Source organism: Chlamydotis macqueenii, chromosome 8 (assembly GCF_036417535.1).
Source record: "Chlamydotis macqueenii isolate bChlMac1 chromosome 8, bChlMac1.mat, whole genome shotgun sequence".
Classification (NCBI taxonomy): domain Eukaryota; kingdom Metazoa; phylum Chordata; class Aves; order Otidiformes; family Otididae; genus Chlamydotis; species Chlamydotis macqueenii.
In genome coordinates, this window is record NC_141563.1 from 6907229 (window position 1) to 6930661 (window position 23433).

Consider the following 23433-nt stretch of genomic DNA (forward strand, 5'->3'; position numbering starts at 1 on the left):
CCCTTTAAATTAAATTAATTAAAAGGCAGAGTGCTCTAATTAAAAGGCAAATTTGCCACTTCAGTGGCCTAGCAGCCTGTGATGTCCGTAGAGGAAATGGGAACGTCCAGTTCAGCAGCACGTGTGAAGAACACGATTGAAGTGCAGTTGCCTTCAAAGTGAGAATCCCCAAAAACGAGGTGCAAGAGGAGCCCCGTGCTGCCAAGGAGCCAAACCCGTTGGCAGCAGAGGGGCAAGTTGGAGAATTTTGGAGAGCGAGCTTATGGCGAAAAGCAGAATATTGGGTATTTGGACAACGTGGAACTCAGGCAGTCACGGCAGGTGTCTGTAGGACAGACCACGTGAGCTAGGAAGACAAACCCAACATCGACTTGTAGAAGAGTGTCGGTAAAAGAAGGTGCGGAGGGGAAAAAAAAGACCAGACAATGTAGAAACTTGTAGAGCAGTGCTTAAAATTATTGAAAATATCACATTGAGACTTTTGTGAGCTTTTAAGCAGATTCCAAACTGATGCTGAGAGCCAGTACACTGGGTGTTTTGGGGCAAGTAATTGAAAAATAAGTATTTGCTATAAATATTGCAAAAAAAAATACTACCATATAATGGAAATAGCAAAAGAAAAAGATTTTATTCTGGAAATAGACTTTCTCTGATCCTGACAATGTTTGTTTAATAATACTTTAGAAAGATTTAATTCTCAGGTTTTTGGAGTGTATGATACTTAAGGCTTTTCTCTGTGGCACCTTTTGTTGTTCTGTCTTGTTAAGGCCCAGAGGGGGAATGTTTGTGTATGCTTTTAGCTCTTTTCCTCTGAGTTCACCTTTTCTTCCCTCATCAAGCTAGAAGCAACATTTTTTACTTTTACTTCTAACATTATCTGGCTTCAAATGCTCTAACAACAAATGATTAATCAGTTACACACACCCAATATACACATTTAAATACTGTTTGTAGTGCTGCAAAGGATGCAAGTTCTCAGCTGATGTAAACTTGGATATTTCTTTTAACATTTCCCCACAGACGTACATCAGCTAAAGATCAGGCAGCGGTCTGTTACTTGGTAGAAATAACTAGGAAAATGAAAAGTGGCAAGCTATAATTTTTCACCAAACCATAATCAAAGCATTGCTTTTATTGCTTTTATTGCAACAATTTCAGATTTACAATGCATAGCTAAATGCATAACAGCACTAGCTCCGTAGCGTTGTAGTTCTAGACTCGTAGTCCGTTTCTCTCCGGTTTATGTGTGTGTTGTGTTTAGTGCGGACAGAAAGAACGCATCCGTATCTCCAACCAAGGGCTTGAGTGTTCAGTCTGGTTCTGCTCTGAATCCAAGATTCATTAGAGTGGCCAAGTTGAAAGAAGACTCACTGGGAGATTTCTCTTGACACTTTCATCTGGCTCTCCATTTTACATGCTTATTGATATTAAATTAACCAAAATCAAAGAAATCTTAACAAATGAATGCTGCTTTTCTGTATAGAGAGTGTGCATGAATGCTCATACTCGCTCTTTTCCATATATCAAAAGTAAATACTTATATGTGTATACACATAATTACTCTGATGTGTGAGCAATTCAAACTACTTGTCTGTCACAGATGTGTACACAATATTTATATAAACACGCAATCACAGGCGGATGTAAATACTGTGTCTGGCTGCACACCTGCATACGCACGTTAAGTGTATGCCCTCAAACGGGAGCAATGCATGGAGGTTGCTAGCTGGGGCTTTAACGAAGACAAGTAGAGGGAGTCAAGCACAGAAAAATTAACCATAAGAAACGGTCATAAATAACTAAAATCTAAGTACGAATCTCTGAAAAGAAGAGCAGGAGCAAGCCAGTCCAGGTGATGAGGAGGAGATACTCTAGAAATTTGGGCAGGCTGCCGAGCGGGGAGCCGGACACGGCTTTTCTCTTGTGGAAACTGGATTCTGAGCGGGAAACTGAAGAAAAGGCTGCTTGTCCTCAGGTTTTACACCAATAACCCAAAGCGACTTGTAAGAGTAAACTCGTGTGGTTTATGGCACTTCTGTCTATGATTCCGTCTTCATCTGAAACATTAATTGAAGGAAATCATCTCTGAATTTGCAGCCACATGGTCTTGCTCTAAACTGAATAGTTTGAAGCAGGAAAATATACTGGTAGATACGAAGTTATTCTGTAAGCTTTACGTGTTTTTTTGTTTGTTTTTTTTTTTTTTTTTTAAGTTTTACATACACATGTATGTGAATTGTGTAAACAGAATTTTCTCCCAAATCAGAATGTTTTGTTCAAGTTCTCTATATATTTATACGGTGAAATAAAAATCCCCCGAGGTAGCGATCTCAGGCATTTCTGTTTGAAGAACTTAATTGTGACACAGTATTGTGTAAAATGATCACACCAAGCTTGACTGCGGTTGCCAAATTCAAAGCACAAGTAAGCGCAAAACCGTAGTAAGATGAGAAAATACATTGTGGATTACTCTCCAGACGCTTTGTGTGACTCCTTTGCAAGTTGTGTTTTGTTTTGTTTTGTTTTGTTTTTTCCTGTAAGCTGCACGGCTGCTTTGTGAAGCTCTCGGTGTGAATCCTGCTGTGTTACCTCCTCCCTCTCCACAAACTGTTGAGCTAATGCAGCCCTGTGGGAACAAGGGACGCCGTAGTGGGAATACTGTAATATACTTTGTTCTGCTCCTCGTTTATGATACTGGATCATTTCTTCTAGTTTTAATTTTTATATTTGAATTTAAATAATAATTTCGCCAGTTGAGATTTGAAGTAGCGTGGTAGAAGCATCGATGTTCAGGTTTGTCTGAGGAGACTTATTCTTCTGGATATTGTTTCCAAAAATCACTGCCCTTTGCAGTAGGAAGAATACTTTCTGCGTTTACATGAAATTGTTTTTGAATTACCGGAACAGTTTTAGTACAAAGTGCAAATAACTTGACTGAAGGTTATTTTGTTAAAAATCTTGAAACTGTTGACGGACTCTGAGGCTGACCTTATGTGTCCAGAGGAACGCAAAATGCGTCATTAAAATGCTCAGTCTTAGATTTCATTAATTATATGACTGTAAAATTGTCACCTACGTTTCCAAATGAAATGCTCTAATCAGGAAGACAGGTTTATGTGGTAAGCCTTTGTAGTTCTTCAGTTCAGACCATGCTTGAAGCCTTCTCGTTCTTCCTTTAGGCAAATCCTTTAGAAGCAGAATGTTTCAATTTTACACATTTTGTGTCAATTTTCCAGACAGAAAAGTAGCCCCTAGACATTAGACATTTAGCTATGGAAAGGCAGTTTCCTCAGTTTTATTTGATTACTAGAAGTTAGATCCCTGCTGATAGTTCAGGACTGTTAGTGGTTACCTGCCTGTTTGACAGAAAACATTTCCTCTCCTTTGTTTAACCTTTGACTCGGGAATGTAAAAGTTTTATCAGAGCTGTGGTAGAAGCACCGGTGAGGTGGAAGTCTACTTACGGCAACGAGGGGTACGCCTGACTTTGGATGAAAGTCTGAGCTCCTGCTTTGTGGCTCGTTTGGATTAAAAGAAAACGCTGAGGACGTTTTTAATTAACTGTGAAATATCTCGGGCTCTTGCTCTTGTGACGGGCAGTGGCTACGCTTTTAAATAAAGAGTTTTTCTTTAGTATGGGAAGACGTTTTGTGGCAACTTTAGAGAAATTGTTGTTGGAGGTTGGTGTATGTTCATCTCGTGTGTTTGTTTCTCAAACAGTTACTGATTGTAACATAAGGAATGCAAAGGCAATAGGTACAATTAAAGAAAAATAAACTATGACACCGATAATAGTTTCATAGTGTAAGACCCTAAATTATTTTTATCTGAAGTTTAGGCTTCTAAATACATGAAAATTGAAAGTTAAAGCCCTGTTTTTCCTCTGTTTTATCTGCTGTGAAGGGGCTTCGTTGATAACCTTTTGACGTTTTTGTGAGACAGCTAATTAATTATGAAATGCACTGCTCATAAGTAATTTTATGAATACAAATATGATGGTAAGGTCTTTCTAGTAACGTATTTTAATTATGATTCTATCCATTGTTAAGGTACATATTAGTGTGACAGTTTTGAGTTAGGAGTAATGTTACAGGTCTCCTTTTTTAAATTCAGCCGTTTCAAAAGTATTTTTTGCATTTCTGTTCTGAGTTGAAAAAAACGGATGCCCGGCTTAACAGATGTCGATGGACATCTGTGTTTTATGACTTTCTGTACATAGACTAGTTCTTCTCTCGTGAATAAAGGTGAAATAATTTTGCAAGGTTTGCTAACAGGACAAGCTAAGAAGATTCTTACCTGTCATACTTCTGGCTTTACCTGTCACATACACAAACGTGTCATAAAAAAAATCTATTTATTAGAGTGGTCCAGATAAATTAATGGTATTATTAACAGATGTGCTTGCAAAACCAGCCTTTGATACAAGGGGACAAAAATGTTGCTTGACAGCCTTGAGGATGTGACAAAATAAAAAGCGCTTGTTCTTGCTGTTTGAATTGAGAATCTGAAATACCACCTGATAGCTTGTGAACAAACACAGCCTGTTTTTGTGTTTAATTTTGAATGCAGAGACGCATTGTGTATGCACACACACAAACACTCTCTTTATTGTTTATGAAAACAACAAATGTAATGATTTTTCTTTAACAGCAATTAGCAAATAGGTAAAGGAAAAGTGTAAAGGGAACTTTTTTGCTTTCCAGTAGGTATTTGTAATATTTTGTTGCAGTAAGAACAGTATAATTAAAAATATTCACAAAAGCTTTTGCGTTTAAACTGTGCTTTTCAAGAACTGAAGATTATGTGGAAAAGCAACAGAGGACAGGTCCTGGTGGCCTTTGGTTTCATGCCATATCATGTAGCAGAACACTTGGTTTGATTTCATTAGGTTTTTTTTTTTTATTTCAGAGGCATGTTGAGATCATATTCACCTCATGTCTATGGTTATAAGACTTAAAGAAATTCTTTTTCCGGTCTTTCAGCTCGGAAAGGAATCTGGCATTTTTAAACGGTATTAAAATAATCTGCTTTTACAGTGATTTTCTTTGCGGTTTTGTTACATGAAGACGCAGAAGTGTATCATCAACCTGATTTTGCTAAGGGAAGAAATTCTTGTGTGAGGTCTCTGGTCAGCATGCCTTGCCATATGAAAGAAAAATCTCCCTTGGCCTTCTGCTAGTGTTCATTACTTTCAAATAATGAATTTGACCTTTTTATGGATAGACTTAAAAATCACATTTAATTTTTCTTTTTGCAGTAAGAGGGGAGTTGAGATCATGCAAGTAAGAAAAAAATGTGGTTAATATTTCATTAAAGTAGGAGCATTTATTTTTATAGCATGATGTTTGTAAATGTTCATTATGAAAAATGAATTATCAGATTTTAGAGTATTCTACGGCAAAATCTGCTGGGGTCGTGCACGCTGCTGCTGCAGAGGTGATAGCAAGAGGCTGGAAAGCTTTTAGATAATCAAACACCTTCCCGTGTCCAGTGTTATAAAAATATTTTGTAAATTTTACCTACGTTCTACCTCGACTTGGACAAAACCCCAGAAGAGTGTTCCAGTCCAGGCTGGTAGAACTGTTCAGTAGCTCTGACGTTCACAGGTACTTCAACGCTGTGTGAACAATTTTGTTTGCCTGTCCATGCTGCGTTTCAGCGGCATGTAAAAGCAAGTTAACAGGGTTTCAGAAGGTAACAGAACGGAAGTTCTAGGTGGAAGAAAACTCAAAGGTCAGATGGTTCAGGTGGCATTATGATGAGCATTTTACAAGGGCCTTACGCAGGTGCAGTGAAGTAAATTTTATGGTTCTGTAAGAATATATTGAAAAGCAAATGCAATAATGTCACACCTGAACTGCTGTCAACAGTACCAAGCATTAAAAATGTCTGTGAGCATTAAGCAGCTGATTTAGTTCTGATTAATAGCCAGTACAGATAAAGCCATTAATACAGTGGCTCTAAAAGAAATTGTTGCCTCTGTGCCTCTTTGGCTTGGCAAGAGTAAACTGATGATGGTTTTTTGTGGTTTTTTTGTTTTTTTTTTTTTTTTAAGAACCAGCAGTTAAGCATTGATAAGGATAGCAAAATAAGATCGCTAGAAAATGCACAACTGTAACTGTGTTGAGATTTCTGCTGTTCTCTTTCTTTGCCCCAAGAATTGAGGTCTGTTTCTCTAGATCAGCTTGCCAACTGTGTGCTGAGAACAGAGGTGTTGGAAAGAGAAAATAACCCTTTGCTGGGCTCGCTGGACAAAAGTAGGCTTGGCTTCTCTGCCAGCCAGGGTTTCCCCTAACAGGTTTCCTTTTCCTGTCAGGGAGAACATTCAGGTTCTGCATACAGGGCTTTTCCAGTTGCAGTTAGCATGTTTCCTAAAATAGAGAAATTTGAAATGTTAAGGTCTATCCACAGCACACACCGAAGCTTTTCAGAAGTGCGTTGCAAGTATGGCCATGGATTTACATGGCACTTTTCTCATGCTCCAACTTATCTTGGATTCTGTTTCTCTGAGAATATTCATGCAGTACTGAGAGTATTGTATGAATATGGGCTGCAGACTTCTGTTAAAAGTCTGTTAAGTATTTGCGTATTCGTTTACTGTGTATGTACAGTATTGGTGAATGCTCTCTTATTTCTAGAATTTAATTCTATCTATAGAAATCACTTTTTAGGGAAATCTTATTCTTAAACAGAATGTGACATCTATACTATTGCATAGCATTGCGCCACTTGTCAAGTACGGGTTCCTGCTCTGCCCAGGTTAAAATGTTTTGGTTTGTTTTTTTTTTTATTCTTCAGTGAAGCCGCAGTTCTGGCAGTCCGCGAGGTGCAACAGGGCATAGAATTTCAAAACGGCAAATAACAGAACTACTGAAAGCTGTAACAATTAAAGATAATGGGAATGTGATTTGGCAACATTTGAAAATATTTTTTGATGACTTTAAAATAATGAGAAGTGGAAGTATTATGAGCTAATTTATGCTTAATGGAACTTCAAACAGGTGTTCAGCATAAAGAAACATAGCTTTGCTACTATCCATCAGTGATGTGCCATTACATTTGTGGGGAAAAGTGTCATATGATATTGATCTGTGGAAATATTATAAAAATATGCAGGTCAGATTAGTTGTAGAGTATTTTGTAAGCACTGGAAAAAATACGTTGTGTTGATAACTTATTAAAATGCTTTTTCTCCTCCTGTTTTAGTTACCTGCCATGGTTTGAGGTGTACTACAAGCTCCTAAATACCCTGGCAGATTATTTGGCTAAAGAACAGGTAATTTTACATGTTCTATTTCTGTGTTTAAAATCTTTTCCTTGAAAAAGATTTCCTTCACCATTCGAAGCGCTGTGAAGTGATTCTATACTGTTAAAAAGTTTGAAATTTTAGTAGAATTTAGAGGCAAGTTTTTACACTCACACTGGAATTCAAGAAATCTGAACATACAGCTGCCACTGTCACTTGAATCCTGCATTAATCTTAAAAACCGGCTGAGGAGATACCTTTATAAAGTGTCAGTCTTAGCGTAAACAAGTCCTGGGCTAAGTGTGAGCAAAGTGCCACATCACTAGAGATCTCTGTGACGTATTGATGGTAAACTGTAGATCTCTGCAACTATCTGATTATCAGTTGCAAACACTTTTTTTTTCTGAACTCCGTAAAATATGATGTACCGTTTCACCCTTCATATTAACTAAGAACTACCTCTCGTAATTCTGTCATCTCAACTAGCAAGGCAAAATTACTGGCAGCATTTGGTGAAGAATCTTGATAGTTTAGTTTGCATATTCATGAGCAATTAGACATTTTCCAGGATTACGGAGGAAAGGAAATACTGGCGTCTGTCTTTACTGAGAACATTAAAGCTATACCTTTCTGCTTTAACTATATTCGTGTACTAGATTGTAATTAAAAAAAAAAAAAACACATCAATAGTCAGCCATATGCTATAGACTGGAAAAGCTGACATTTCAAGAATATATGAAATTTAGAATCAGCAATTATTGTGCATTTTAGTAGATGGACTATAGAGAATGATGATATTTTATGTAAAAAGATAACGCAGTAGGAAAGTTTGGTGTTAGCTGTGTTTAAATAAGGTGTGGGATACTTTTAAGTCTTACAAATGGTATAATGAGGCTTTGGTTCTGGCCTTGATTTCCCTGTAATAGTAAAAATTCCCGTTTTAAAAGGGTATGGTAAAGCTGCATATTTTGTAAAACCTGGAATAGACAAATGTCACGGCTAACAGTTTTAGGAAGATGGTGTCCGAGATGCGCAGAGCAGCTAGACGTGTTAACACTCTTTTCAGTTGCAAGTAGTGCGATTCATTTAAGGAGTGTATAGGGAACTATGTAAGAGATCGACCTAACTTACAGATCACAATTGTTTTCTGAGATACAAAGTTGGCCTGAATTTTATACTTAATGCTTAGTTACCTAACTGTGAATTGCAATATGTCTTTCTCATTAAATATATATATGTATCTCCTTGTCAATATATAGTTTGATGTGTAGTAAATGTTAATTAGTTTTTATACAATAATTAACTGCCTTTTAAAAATATTCCTTGTAGGAAAATGACTCAAATGATTTGTTAAAATCATTGTATAGCCATCCTGTGCCAAAGGCGAATGCTTTTGTCAGTTTAAGTGTGGTAAGTATTCTCTGCTTAACTCCTACTCCTATTACTGACTATAAAATAGTAAGTGAGGTTGAAACAAACAAAAAAAAATCCTTTTTTAAGAGTAAACTTAAGTTGCTTCCCATTATTAACTGGCTTGGGCAACTTTTTTTTTTCTTTTTTCTTTTTTTCCCTCTGTGCAGAGTAGAGTTTGTCTCTGTCCTGTTGTTCTCTTAAAGTCACAGTCATAAAGAAGCAGAAATTTGAAATTTGCTGTATGGATGAGAAAGTAAACTGCCGTGGGATGTGGCAGTGCTAGAACTACTTTTTTGCGCTTCCAGCTGTTTCATGTAGATAATTTTGGTTTCTCCTGCTGTGAATCGGGAGACACTAACTGTGTTTTATTGCCTGTTATGTCTGAGTGGGTAAACTTGCAGGACAAAAATCTGTGTAAGCTGGCTTCTTGCCCATCTTGCTTCCCCTCCTTCCCAGTTTTGCTTGATGGTGCAGAAATGCTGTAGAAAAGAAGGTAGTTGACGTGTGCTGTGTTACACGAAACTTTCAGCACATCTCGGAAAAGGCGTGTGAGCGTGCCTGCCTTGCTTCTGTGCACTGACTCTGTGGTGTGGGACTGGACAGGGGCAGTACGACAGAAATGTCAAAAAGGGAGCCCGCTGCTGTTACCATTCCAGAAGTTTTTAACAGAAATAGCGTACGGAAGTATGTGTAAATAGATTTGTAGGGCCTGTATGAAATGTAAAGACAATACAGAGCCTCTGCTGTCTCTGAGACATTGGTGGTGCTCACAGCATCTGCACAGTTAGCGCACACGTAAGTCACTGCGTGCAGATAACTGTTCTTGAACTGTCACGGTTCTCAGAGCACGGAAAGAAGTGTAAAGGCTTCCCTTATGCACATGCTGAAAGATCATTAGGTTGTTTGTCTTGACCTTATCTGTGTCATTTCCTGTTCCTTTAAACCCATTTATTTTAGAATTGAGTCCAATACTTTGAGTAAAGTAAGCACAGACTTTAGAAAAGCATCTGGCCCTGTTAGGAAGGCAAACAGAAATGGAGAGTCTACCACTTCTGTTCCCGTAGGCGCTCACCCTTGCTGCCTAACATAATGCTACCTTTGTTTAATTTTAATTTGTCATATTTCGGATTCCTTGTTATGCTTTTTTCACTAGGCTATAGAGGCCTCATATTTTTCCCTCTTGAACCGTGCTAATCCCACTGTATTTGGAAGCCCTTCCACTCTTGTGTATTGTTTTTCACCAGAACAACGCACTAAGCTTTGAGGCTGAAGTTGGAGTTATTTCTGTTGTGAAGTTTTTTTCTTTCTGTTCCCAGTGTAATATTTTCAAGTTATTTTTCAGTTCATAGTGCCTTTGCCAATAATACTTCTGTATATCAAATAGTATTTCACTAATTGCAGTATTATAACCAATTCTAATTCAGTAATCCTAAAATGCTTTATAAAGTTATTTAAAAATCCTACTGTGTTTCGGAGGGACACAGAGAAGTTTTAAAGATATTTTTCCTGACATTTCTTGCAAGGTGTTACTGCCTGTTGCTGTCAGTGTTGGAGTTCACCTTGCACAGGACTTGCCTACCTCGAAATGAATGTTGTGATGAACCTGGAAATGTTGTGGTGAATACAGCTGGCAGCACTGGGGTGGCATGACTTGCAGTCAAGTTGATGCTTGCTGGTTTTATTTCAATATTATCTGACTTTCGAATTTTTTTTTTCCTCACTTGTCTCTTGTTCCCAGTAGCTTGTTACCTCAAAGTGTTCTGTAATCTTTTTAGCTTGATCAGTGATTATCCAAATGCAGGCCTCTTGCCAAATGCTTGGCTGCAGTTAGAGTCCAGCAAATATTGCGGGTTCAGGCCGGGCAGCACAGGGAGGAAAAGCTTAGCCTGAACCAGAATGCTGCTGGGATCTACTGGCCTCTCCGTTATTGTAATGCAGGAAGCAGGGAAATGTTTATGGCCACTTTCAGCTCTAACTCTGTGCACCTCATCTTTCATCTTGATCTTCCTTTCTTGCTCCTTGAATGCTGTAACTAAGCTAGGCTGGAACCATCAGTAGTAACAGACTTAAAAAGAAGTTACAGTCTGAAAAATAATTGTAGAAATGTCATTGTGAGGTGGCTTTTCATTGTGCCGGGATGAGTCTAGTTCACGTTTCATGACGGGGAATTAAAAAGATGGCTCCCCTCATTTGCTCAGGTGTGCTGCAGGGTGAGGCCTGCAGGCGTTGAAGCGGGGTTTAAATGGCGGACCACAGTGGTGCTGAGGTCCGAAATCAAATGGGGGAGGAATACAAAGAATAAAACTCTTTCAGCCAATATTTTAAACATGGATGTTACAAGCATTAGGGTCAGCTTTGACCTTTTTGTTGGAAAACTAAAAAATCAACTGTTCAATCTTTCTCTCATCTTGCATAAGAACCAAGAGATGATTTTTGCAAGTGAGCAAGTTTTGAAAAAACAGCCTTATCTTGTATCGGTGAGTTTAAAAGGCGCTGACTCTCTAAAGCCTATTGTAATTAAAGAAATAATTACTTGCTATAGGATATCTCTTTTGATTTCAGGCTTATTTATACCTGTCCTTTGGGAAATTCTGCTGTTGTCTTTAGCCTAAAAGAGCGGTCTAATATTAATTTGCCTGTTCTGTTTAAATTAATCTAACTTCAGAGCTATGTGTGTGCACATCATAATCCTTCCGTATAAACTCTAGCCAAAATCAGACTCTTAAATTGATGAAGAAAACTTGCATTTTCTAGTGTCCTTTTTAGAGAAAACTTATACAGGACAGCAGCCACGAATTCAGTATCTCTTCCAAGGTCGTACATCTTCCTGAGGGCCTTCACAAAGATGTGCAAGGACTCCATGCCAGATTATTTTTGCTGCTTTATGACTCTTAATGACTGCAGTAATGGGTCTTTGCTGCTCCTAGTTCTAACTTCCTTTTCTGTTTAATGAGTGAAATATTATTACTTTGTTAATTATAAATAATTACTTCTCGAAGTTATTAACTTCATTACTCAGAAATCTTTTGATAAATATTCTGTGACGTTATTACATATAGGAAATAATTTTCTGTTCTCACTGCACTTCTGAAGAATGTAGGCATTCCATTAATCTGAATATTTTCCTGTTCTTCACTAGAGAGGAAAAAATCTTAGCTTTTTTTTTTGTATGTTGATGCAAAACAATAACCTGGGATATTTATTGTGCAAGTGCTATGATGTTTATGGGATGCCTTCTTTAAGCCAGGTTTTTTTTCTTAAATTTTTAACTATTGCCAAATGACCTAATTTGTGAGGAAAATTTTCAATTAAGTGTATCAAGCTGGTTTAATAAGTCTCCTACACAGAGTTAATAGTATTAATAAATTTTTTTTTTTTGCTTGAACACAAAACACTTAATGTCGTATAGACTTCCTTTATGTTTTGGTATGTCTTTTTCAAATTTGACTTGAAAACAAACTGTGTCTTTGTGGTGTTAATTATAATTTTAAAATACACTATAAAAAGAAAAGAAAACGTATGAAAAATGTAAAAATTCTGTTAAAAACAAATAAAAGCTAAAAAGTCAATAAGTACCACGTTTACTTATGCACTTCAGGGTTTTGTCCTTCAAGATTTAGACTAATGTGCAAAAATGCCTTAAAATGACTGAGCTAAATCCATGTCTGATAACTACTAAAAGCACTGCATTAATGAGAATAATTTAAATTGCATCTGGTTTTAGTTTAATCCAGTTTATATTTACATCCTGAATGACCTCAAACTAAGATGCATAAAATTGCTCATGTATTTCATAAATGATTGCAGAATCTCAAGCTGTCAGACCTTGCGTTTCTGTTAGCACATTGTTGATTCAAAGATGTTTGGGAAGAGAAGAGAATGTATATAAAGTAATAATATTTCTATTCTAATTAATTTTCTCATGTGCATAGTTTTTTCCTTTTCCATTCTAAATTTACACTTTGTCCTTTAGTTTTTTTTTCTGGTTGCAACTTTTAAATCAGTGCTTAAGTTAATCAGTGCTCCTCTCAGGCTCGTGACAACCTTTAGAACTGGCTTAATTTCAGTGTTATTTCAAAACTGCAGGCCAGTGTTTGGTTCCCTTGATTTGTGTGCTGTGCTGAACCAGAGCTTGTCATTTTGTGTTGTGATCTGCATAAGTCTTTGTCTAGTAGCGCTAAGAATGCTGTTGGAAAAATCGTTATTTGCTTCAACAAAGCTGGGGTTGGAAATCCTAAATGCTGGGTTTTTTTAAAAAAAAAAAAATTTTTTGTTTCTGTGTGCATAAATTATTAATTATTTTTCCCCATTGATTAGCACTCGTATTTCATTACTCCTGATATAACTGGATTGCCAACAATCCCTGAAAGCGTAAGTATGCAGTTTCTTTTTTAAATATTTAGAAGTATCAACCTCATTCTGTGGGTAGGGCTGAACTCTGCTTTTATCACTAGGAGATTTTTTTTTTTTTTTTTCTCCCAAGACTGTTTTTAGAAAATGATTGATGTCTGTTATTACAACCTTTAGCTGGTAGTTACTGTTGCATTCATCCTTAACACATTTTAAAGCCTTAATAGGGCCTTTTTGACCACTGCTATATCCCCCCTTTGTTCATAATTACTTGGCTTGTTTGCATTTGTTGGAATTATATATGCAAAATATATTCTACTTCTGCACCTCCTGTTAGTGGAATAGCTGCCCTTTAAACACTTGCCTTGCTAAGCTGCAAATCCAGCTCTCAAGATACGCAGTTATTTTTTGTGTAAGAAGGCATTGTTTCAGGCTTTCAAAAAATGTACCATAACTGCTAACTTTTGGATGGTAACCGTGCACCAGGATTGCTAGTTGTTATTATTGTTTTTAATTTTAGATACTAAATCCTTGATGGTGCTGTGGGTAGATTGCAAATACGAAATCTCAGATCACGTTTTCAATGATGTCTTTAGCTGGATAACATCTAATAAAAGATCTTCAAAATTTTCTGCTTTCCAATCTTGCATTTAAATCTGCAGTTGAGTGTAGATGTGCATTTTTGCACTTTCAAATAATCATGCCCTCTGCAAGTTAAGCAGTTCGGTGGGTTTGCCACAGTGCAAAAACATGCGGTGCCACAGAACTCGTTCTTGGCAGATGCAGCGAGGTTTGCACGCAGAGCGTGACAGAAGCGTGCGCGAGGCGCGGCGGGGAAGGAGAGGAGGCCCGCGTGATGCGTGTGTGGTGGTGGAAGGGAGTCTGTGCCAGCGACTTGGAGGAGGTGGTATGACCCTCCTGGCAACCCAGGAAGCTGCGGCAAGTCGCTGGGTAGAGGAGTGAAAGAGGAGACCGGTGTTGCAAGGACTCTTTGGGCAGGCCAGGGCTTAGTTTTTAAATGTTTCTTTTCATCTGTTTCACCCTGTGAGTTGAATTCCTCTAAAATTATAAAGAATTCTCTTGTTCTAACTTACTATTTGGAGGTTAGAAAGTGCATTATGTGGTCAACTTGAAGAAAACGCGGGGAGGCTTCACTCTGGGCCTCTGGCTGATGGAGGGTCTTGCTGTGGTGCTGCTGTGGGTTTATTTTGCTGATTCTATGGCAGAAAGGAAAAATAATTTATTTTTTAACTCCGTTTATAGAAGTCTCATCCTTCCAGTGTGACTCAAAATAGTATGGTACTAGTGGAGGGTTAGAACGAGTAGGGAGAGAAGAGATGAGGTAATAACAGTAAATTAGCCGTAAAATGAAATTTCTTAATTATTGTTGTAAGATTCATATATTTAAGGGGCAGTAACTTTTCAGATGTAACGCAGAAATTAACTGCGACCATCTCCAAAAGATACATTGGTCTGTACAAGACTGCAAACTCTTTTTACCACAGCTTTGGTAACTCAGAATCAGCGTACCACCATCAACTGCAGTGTTAGAGGGTGTCCTAGATAAATTGGATTCAAATTATTATGGTGCGTCAGCCTCTGACAACCGCACCTGAAAGAGCAATTTCTGTCTAAATGGAGTATTTGTAGCCTTAAAGCTCTCGTTTTTCTCTCTTTCAAAATTTTATGCGACATGAACCAAGAATAACTCTCTACTCCATGTCTTCGAATTAATAATGCATTTCTGAATTGACATGAAACTAGATAGTCCATATCCAAAAAGAAGGTAAACGTTCTGGTCGTCATCTGGCCTTCAAGGAAAGTTAGCTTTTTGCATAGCAAAGTCTGTAAGGGGATAAACCAGCGGCTGGCGAAGAGCAGCTCTGCCCCGCGCTGCACTCTCTGACCGCGGATGGCCCTGGGGACGCAGAGGCCGCAAACAGCTGCTGTGTCCGGGGGGCCGGCAGTCGGGGGGCTCGCCCCGCTTTGGAGCCCTTAGTGCTTGTCTTGACCTCCCTGCTTTTTCTGGGGTGCTTTACCACGTGTTGGCCACATCCAGTGTAGGCTGTTCGGGCTTCTGCCCTTGGGTTGGGGTGCATTCTTGGCAGACCTCCTATGCAAACATTCAGTAGTTCAGCTGGAACACAGAGATTCCCCTCCTCTCCCCATTTTATCTTTTCCCCCCACTTCTGTATTGTCTGAACTGTAAATAAGAGTTGCCGGTGACTTTTGCTTTTTCTGTGGGTCCATATCAGGGGTGAGGAGCAGGAAGGACCCAGTGCCTTCTGCCGCTGCTGGACCTTTGATGTCCTGGCGCATACGGCCGAAGCAAAAGCTCGGTGTTTTTCAACAAGCTGTTTTGCTGTACTGGAAGTAGAATAAAATGTCTTGGCTTTGGGAGAGCCTGGCAAAACAGCCCGGTTCTGTTATTGTAGCTGTGACAGAACAGTTACTGCAGTGGTGGAAGATCTGTGTCTGTGTTGGAAGGAATGGTGCTATTCATATAATACCAAATTTCCCATTTTTTCAAATTTGAAAAATGTAAAAGAGGGCAAATCTGAATTCAGAAGCGTAATCAAATAAGCAAAATATTAATAACTTACACCAAAGTTAATTTTTCATTGGCTTTAAATCCCAATCAATAATTCCTAAAGTATACAAATTTTAATGCAGAGGGCTTTCTTTCATAGTTCTGCTTTTCTCCCCAGCTGCTAATTGCACCCAAATTTTTGTAAGTAATATGTAAAATGTTCCACTTAGCTACTGCTGTTGCTATATTGTTAACATCTTATTTATTTAAACAGAGGAACCTCACTGAATATTTTGTTGCTGTGGATGTGAACAACATGCTGCAACTTTATGCCAGTATGTTGCACGAGAGACGAATCATTATTACCTCTAGCAAACTAAGCACTGTAAGTACTTCACACTTCTCCTTTTACGTCGAATATATTGAACATTTCACAAAATGACCTGCAGACCTTTGTCGTTTTAGATATGTTCCATGTGTACTTATAAGACAATATCTACATACTTTTCTGATACGTGGTTTTAGTCTGGCTCTTGAAGTACAAAAGTCTGATTTATATAAGACCTACTCAGATACATTAAGTCAGGTTAATTATTTTTCTTATCAGGAGATGAGAGTTCTTTAACTCCCCTGAGTTCATTTCTGTGCCTTCTAACCTAAAAAGAAGTCTTAAGGGCTATTATAAGATCTTTATTATTCACTTGTGGCTTATTCCATTGGAGCTACTTGAAAGAAATCAAGGGTCTGCAATAATAGCTGCTATCCTAACCTGGTAATAGGCAGATTCATCTTTGTTAGAGTGGTCTGGGAGTGCATACTGTAATAGCTCGGATTTGGAGTAGCTCTTCAGACTGGTAATAGCTTTTTTTTATTATTATTAAAGGTTTTAGGCTACTGCCCACGTTAATTTTTTTTTTCCTTATGCCTGCTTAGACTGCTTAATAAAATAATGTTGTGTTTCATTTTGAAAGGATACCTAAATGCTCAGATGTTATTTTGTTTTACTCCTTGCAGAATCTTACAAGTTTTAAAAATATCCTATATTTCCCAAGATTAATTTTGTATTAGTACAAGACTATTGCTTTATAACCAGCTTAACAGAGTATAGAGTATATCTGTTATGCAGAATCTTTAGCCTGTTAAGCACGGTCATTGAAAATACCTTTGTTGTTTTTTTTTTTCAACAGTACTGCGTAAAACATTTTGTTTAATAAGCTGTCTATGGTGGAAAAATCAACTTTACGTTCCTGAACGCTGTTAATTGTACTACCAAATAAATTAACAGTTATTTTCAACACATAGATACAAGGTTGTGTATAATACTAAAATTGAATATTTTCGAAGACTTACATATGCCAGTTTCCAAGATGCGTGTGTATGTTAGGAGTGAGAATTTTTAGGTTATAAATAAATTCTTTTGAGTCAAAAGTAAATTTGAGATAGAGAAGATTCAGGATTGCCATAAGACTGATAGGTTTTAGAGTTCTAGGTGGTAGTAGCAATTATATAACTGGATTTTTCTTGTTGTTGGCTTTTTTTTTAATTTAAACCACCACAGTGTTGGGTCCCTGCATCTGCAATCACTGGTGTAGTTGGGGGAATGCACACAGACAGCCCTTCACCAGTGGTTTGCAGAACTTGGGGCTAAGTAAGTCCGTGGTGATTAGAGTAAACGAAACATGGGGTCATCTAAGCAGAGGCCACATGAACAACTGAAAACCAGAAAACTAAACAGTGGATGAATATAGGCAATGTTGAAATTACTGGTCTATGATGCATTTTTTAACCACCAAAGATTTTACTTTATCTTAGGAAATTTCCATATTCTATCACACTTTTTCCCCCTGAAATGGCTAGGGGAAGAATTGGGTGTTACAACACAGTGGTAAGACCACTCAGGTGGTCATTATGATGTGACAAGAGGGGTTATCGGAATCGCGCGGCGCAGGTTTAGACCATCTGTTGTATGTTCAGGTTCCCGAGGTCCTTGGAAGTCGTTGTAGAACAACAGATATAATATACTGGTCATGAGAAGCTTTAAACTTTATTCAAAATTCAGCTGTTTATTCCAAACCATTTCATGAAGTAAGAGTCGTCTTGACGGTGTCCTCGCTTGAAAATAATTTCTATTACTCTCCTGGACAAGGGTAGGTAGCAATAGCAGATTTTTGTGGTGGCCTTCGGATGTCCTGAAGAATGTCCTCAAGCTGTGAATATAAATAGTAGATTGTAGGTCAAGTCCAAAAAGAGTTAGCCCATCAATTTTACCACCTTCTGGTCGTTTTGTCAGTCTACTGGCATTACCCTAAGTCATAGCTAAATGAAATTACTGCCACGTCCTGTCAGATCCACTTTGGATGTAGGACTGAGTTAATTTTCACTTGCACTAGCGAGTCCTGATAAAACAGAAAAAGAGCTGGCTTATCAGGAACTTCAGTGTGAGCTGCTGCCTGCTGAACTCTTTCATAAACGGAGCGGGACTGGCGCAAGGCTCGCTTCTCCACAGAGCAGTGCCATTTAAAAGGCAATGAAACACTTCTCAGTATCTCCTGGAAGCGTTTAACTGAATTGCCAAGAATGTTTAAATGTGGTTTTGGCATAAGGTATTTCTTTAAAATGTTGGATTGCTTAGTAGAACGCCGGTACGCGAACGGAGGGTGTTTGAACGTTAGCATGTGTTAGCTTTGTGCAAACCCAGCAGTCTGGTACTTTGTGATACAACGGTCGTGTTCTGATTTTCCTAAATTACGACTTGATACTTGAAAAGGTGATTTGTTCAAAACCACTGCTCTCAAGTACAACTTTCTGTTGGGGGAGTTGTGCCTTATCTTTGGGGTTAACTGAATATCAAGTATTTATGTAAGTTCGTGAGGACCAGCTTGTGATGTCACCTTCGTGTTATCGGCTCCGTTTCGGTTCGCTATCTCGGGGCAGTGACTGATAACAAAAGGCATAATTCAAGGCCTTGCTCACTTTCTCCTCGCCCTTCTTGTGGGGGGCCGGGCACGGAAAACTGCACTTAGAAAAGTAGAGGAATTCTTTGTCTAGCATTTCTGTCCTGTAGATATCATGCTTTCATTATACTCAAGTGAAGGATCAGTCCTGTTTTGCAAAAAGCGGGAAAAATGATGCTATGTTTAAAAAGGTTTATTTTGGAGGGAAGAAGAGATTTTCTTTTTTAAACAAAAAAACTCCACTCACCAGCTTAAAATAGGCAAAGATACATACCATTTTACCCTGAAGGTGTGTTTCAGTTGTCAACTTGTATTTTATTTCAACCAAGCAGACTTCGTTTTACCTGCATCTTCTGATTTTTGCAATTGTTCTGTATTCTTTGCATCTTTCTTGAAATTTATTTTCTAAGGGTTTGCCCCCTTTAGAAACATCCTTTGGTGGAGATCTTTGTCTACGTGCCCTACCCATTACTCCCAAGATATAAGTGAAAACTTCCCACCATCCTTTCTGTCGTTGTGTGTCATAACCGCGGACTCTTCTCTTAGCTTGGCTTTCCAGCCGCCTCGATAATGTCATTGTCGCCAAACTCACAGCTTGCTCCAGGCTTAGTGTTAGTTGGATTCAGCTAGCCTGAGCATTACGCTCTCCGAGAGCAAAAATTACCATTTCTGGCTTTTGAACAGTAAACTGTGAAAGTGAAACAAATTATATAGCTTGGGCTTAAATGAAAGGATGAATGAAACAAAGGAATTGATCTGTTCAGAGGCGGCTGTTAGTTGTTTCACTTTGGCTGTAAAAGGAAGACCTTTCCGAAATGTCACGCTGTATGTTCTTGCATGGCGCTCTTCCCTCACACGTCCCTGCATCTGCATGTTGTCTTATTAGTTGTGTGCAGCCGTACGGGTTTCAGTGCGAATAATTTTTTAATTCCGTCTTTCTATAAATTATTAAAGGGCTGGGGCTGGCTTTTCCAGGAAGGCTGAACTCCGGCATTGATTTTATGCATGCTGGAGGCAGGCCCTAGATGTTTCGGCCCCAAGTGCACCCACTGTGGTAGTCTACCAGAACATCGTACCGCGCTCTCATGTATTCAAAGCAAAGGAATAAATCATGATTTTACAACGGTGCATCAGTTGACTTATTGCTGTTTTGTGACCGGAGGTAGGAAGGATCGCTGTTTAAAGCCGTGTCATCGGTTCTCAAGTCACTCAAGCATGAAAGCTTGTCATATGCCTCTGTAATTGTACCTCACCAGTCTCTCCCTAACTAGTCAGCTGGGGCCGCGCGGTTTGTCTCAAACACCCGGCTGGCCGGTGTCTGACAGGAGCTTTCTCATCATCCTGTCAGTAATATGTTAACTAGAGTGTGTCTTCCGCGGCCCACGCTGGCAGGTGGAAAGGATGCTACACTTTAAAGCAAATGTCTAAACGTTAACTCCATTTTGACCAGTATTTGTTTCGGCTAGTACAGGTCTGGTGTGTCTGAGAGCGTGGTGGTTACAAAGTTCTGCTTTGGGGAGGCTCTTTGGTGATCCCTATAACAAAAAAGATAGTTGGCAGTAAAAGATACAGATTTTTTTAATTTTTTTTTTTTTTTTTTTTTTTTTTTTTTTTTTGTGGTGAAGGAGCACTGAAGATAAATTTACACACAAACATACATTTGTGGAATCACTTTTACTGTTGCTTACATGCAAGGAGATCTTTCTGCACTTACTCTCAGCTGCCGTAGCAGGTTGGACCGAGCAGTGGCTTCATGTTCTTGCCTTGTTAGCCGTATTCAGGTACGGTCATGCTATCCATGGTCACTCAGGCACTGGGAAGATGCGGAGGCTCCATGGAGAATGTGATACCAGCCACTGGAGAAAGCGAAGCACACAACGCTTAGCGATGTTGGTCTCTTCTCCCGAGTAACTTGTGATAGGACGAGACAGAATGGCCTCAAGTTGTGTCAGGGGAGGTTTAGGTTGGATATTAGGAAACACTTCTTTACTGAGAAGAGTGGTCAGGCGCTGGAACAGGCTGCCCAGGAACGTGGTGGGGTCACCATCTCTGGAGGTGTTCAAAGAACGTGTAGACGTGGCACCGCAGGACATGGTTCAGTGGCCATGGTGGTCTTGCTTTGATGGTTGGACTTGATGATCTTGGAGGCCTTTTCCAACCTTAAAGATTCTGTGATTCTATGATTCTATGATTCCTGCATCTGACCCTAAATCTGAGATTCTTGCATTTATTCCAAAATCCCTGTGTCCCAGGGCAGTCGTATTGTCAGCTGAGTCAGAAAACAACGGTGGTGGTTGTCTGTTTCTCACACTTAGCTTAAATCTCTTCGTGGTGTACATGTTGGAGATTCACAGTTAAAAAAAAAAATCCAGGTTAAAAACCCATGTCAAGCAGTGCTTGGTGACTAGGCTGGGTCACTAGGATGTGGTTTTGGAGCACAGCACGCGTTGGGGTGGAGCCTGGAAAGACAGAAGGCTCCTCCTCGGTATTTTTATGTATCGCACTTCCAAGCTGGCTCTTGATGGAGGAACTTCTCTGGTGCAAATGAAGGATCTGACACAGCGGAGCAGTTGGCTCCATACAGACCTTACATGCTGGAGAAAATAGTGGCTCTGGGAGCACTCGGACAGCTTCGTGACATCCTCGCCCTGCTTTATGCTGGGGCGATGCTCCCAGTTCTGATTAAACCAACTGCAGCATCTAATTTATTTTAATTGTGTACCGTAGTGCAGTCACAATTTTATTTAAAAATATATTCATGAAGTTTATGGCAGATCCATTGTAAATGATACTGTTCCAATAATTAAAAAAATTACAGATTTAAAATTTAATTTGTATCTCAGATTCGTGTGACGAAATATAGAGTGGGCAGCAATGTGCAAGGGCTAAATTTACGTCTTGGAAAACAAGAAATGTTTGGGAATTTATCATTAACTTGCAAGGCAGAACAGATATTCCTCTGGTACTGACTGAGCTTCCAGAAGCGTAATTAGAATTCATTTTGGAATATTAGGTCAATTAGACCATTTGGTCTGGGAGTAGATGGGGAGCGGTGTTTAGTAATTTAATTATTTACAGTTCAGGTGTAAGCGGTCGAACATCAGCTGGGCAGAGGCGCGTGTTGTGGGCGCAGCTGAGGCTCGCGTGGACACGCGCAAGGGAGCGTACGTCTGGGAACGGAGCTGCAGGATGTCCGTGTGGAATACACATGTGGTTAGGATGTACGGCCGGACCGGGAGAGCTCTCCCAGTCTTGAGGTTTAGAATAGTTTTCCCATTGCCACAGCATAATATTAGGAGAAAGAATTGTGGAAAAAAAAAAAATTGAAATACGTGGTCAGCGAATGATTTAAATTATTTTACTTTTAATGAGAGAGGGAGGAAAAAGAAGTTGCAGATTGCTGTTACCTGCCATCTGTGTAAAACATGAAGCACTGTATCACTGGATTTTATTAAAGAAAATAGTACTTCCCAACTCTGCACAAAAAAAACCCACTGTAAAATAAAAGCATGTAGACAGAAAGACAGATCTACAACTTCATTTGAAAATTAAGGTTTTTACTTCTTAGCACTCTCAGGAAAAAAAAGAACAAATTCAAGATTAAGATAATCTGGGGCAAAAGTTGTTTCGTCATCTGATTTATATAATCTTTTGCAATTCAGTAAAAACTGCCGGAACGAAAGGCTGTGCAGAGCCAGCACAGGCGCTGCTGTGGGCTTCTGCGCCCTGAGGGAAGCCCTGATGGACGGAGCCTGTTGCGGTTGGGCTGTATGGGAACCGAAAGCGAGAGAGTCCCTATTCTGTTGCCCAAAACTGTCTCACCCCCTAAACAATGTCCCACCAAAGTAACTGGTGGTTGTGATGAGTTACTGGTGTGTGACTGCAGTACCAGCTCTGTGTTCTGGTGTGCCGTTGTGGCGAGATGTCTCCTTTTTCGTGGTCACTGCTGCTTTGTCACGCTATTTTTCCCAAATTCGCTGGTGACGAGGTGAATTGTAACGTAGTCGGCGGTTATCTCTACTCTTGCTCGCGGAAAATAAGTTGTCTGTCAGCTATTCGTGAGGAAGCTGTTCCCTGCTGCTTCTTAATTAGTGTATGGCAGAAGAACGTACCGTGGAGGTACTCTGGGGGAGGAAACACTCATGAAAATGATTTTCCTGGAAACTCTCCTTTTAGAAGCATGGAGCGTTTGCAGAACTCCGGTGTTTTATCGGAGGGTAGCTCTTCCTCTGTGGAGGCAGGTCATAAAATAAAGGAGGGAGGAAAGGGAGAGTCAGGAGATGGTCAGAAAAAGGGACAAGATGATGTGTTCTCCTGTGGTTTTGTCAGAGAAGAAGAAATAAAGAATTTAGGAAGCACATGTCACTCCTGGAGCCATAGGCAAGGAACAAACTGCGTCTGCGGCCTTGTCTTTTCCCTTCCAAACTCCTGCGCAAGAATGACGCCGTAATGCTGCTTGGTGAATCAGGAAGTGCAAGGAAAGAATTAAATTAATTGTATATGAAGTGCTGTCAAGTTCATGAATAACACTCTTCCCTTTCCTTCCCCCAGAAATAAGGATAAGAGGAAGTCAATAATACTAAAAAAGGGGAAAAAAACCCCAACAACCAAACCCAGGAGACAAGAAGTTTTTTATATTAGTATTTTTTTTTCCACATTTAATTTTCACAATGGAAAAAGTTACAGTTTTCACCTGTGGACTGGAAATACATTTCCCTTCCCCTCTCTCCCTTCTGTGAGAGAGGAGAGCTGGGGGTCTCATCTTGCCAACAGGAGGAAAATGCATTATGGCTCATTCAAGGTCCTCCCTCTTTTTCTTCTTAAAGATTATGGGAGTGGCAGATGGGAAACGATTAGCCAGGAGCTAAATTAAAGAAATGCATAAGAACCGGCTTTGGATAGCATGGGTTGGACAGCATATTCTGTTCTGCTTCGTTGCT

The 23433-nt window shown here is 39.2% G+C and overlaps 1 protein-coding gene across 3 annotated transcripts in view; it reads left to right on the forward strand.

The window, feature by feature from the left end:
* The window catches only part of DENND1B (DENN domain containing 1B), a 145184-nt gene that overhangs the window by 60869 nt on the left and 60882 nt on the right, over positions 1-23433 (forward strand). The window contains exons 6-10 of one of the 3 annotated variants that reach the window (XM_086753071.1): positions 7207-7276; positions 8576-8656; positions 11077-11136; positions 12977-13030; positions 15814-15924. In XM_086753071.1, coding sequence (XP_086609197.1) covers positions 7207-7276; positions 8576-8656; positions 11077-11136; positions 12977-13030; positions 15814-15924 — 376 coding nt within the window. The remainder of the gene's footprint in view (positions 1-7206; positions 7277-8575; positions 8657-11076; positions 11137-12976; positions 13031-15813; positions 15925-23433) is intronic. The other 2 variants (XM_086753072.1, XM_086753073.1) reach the window with 2 other exon arrangements.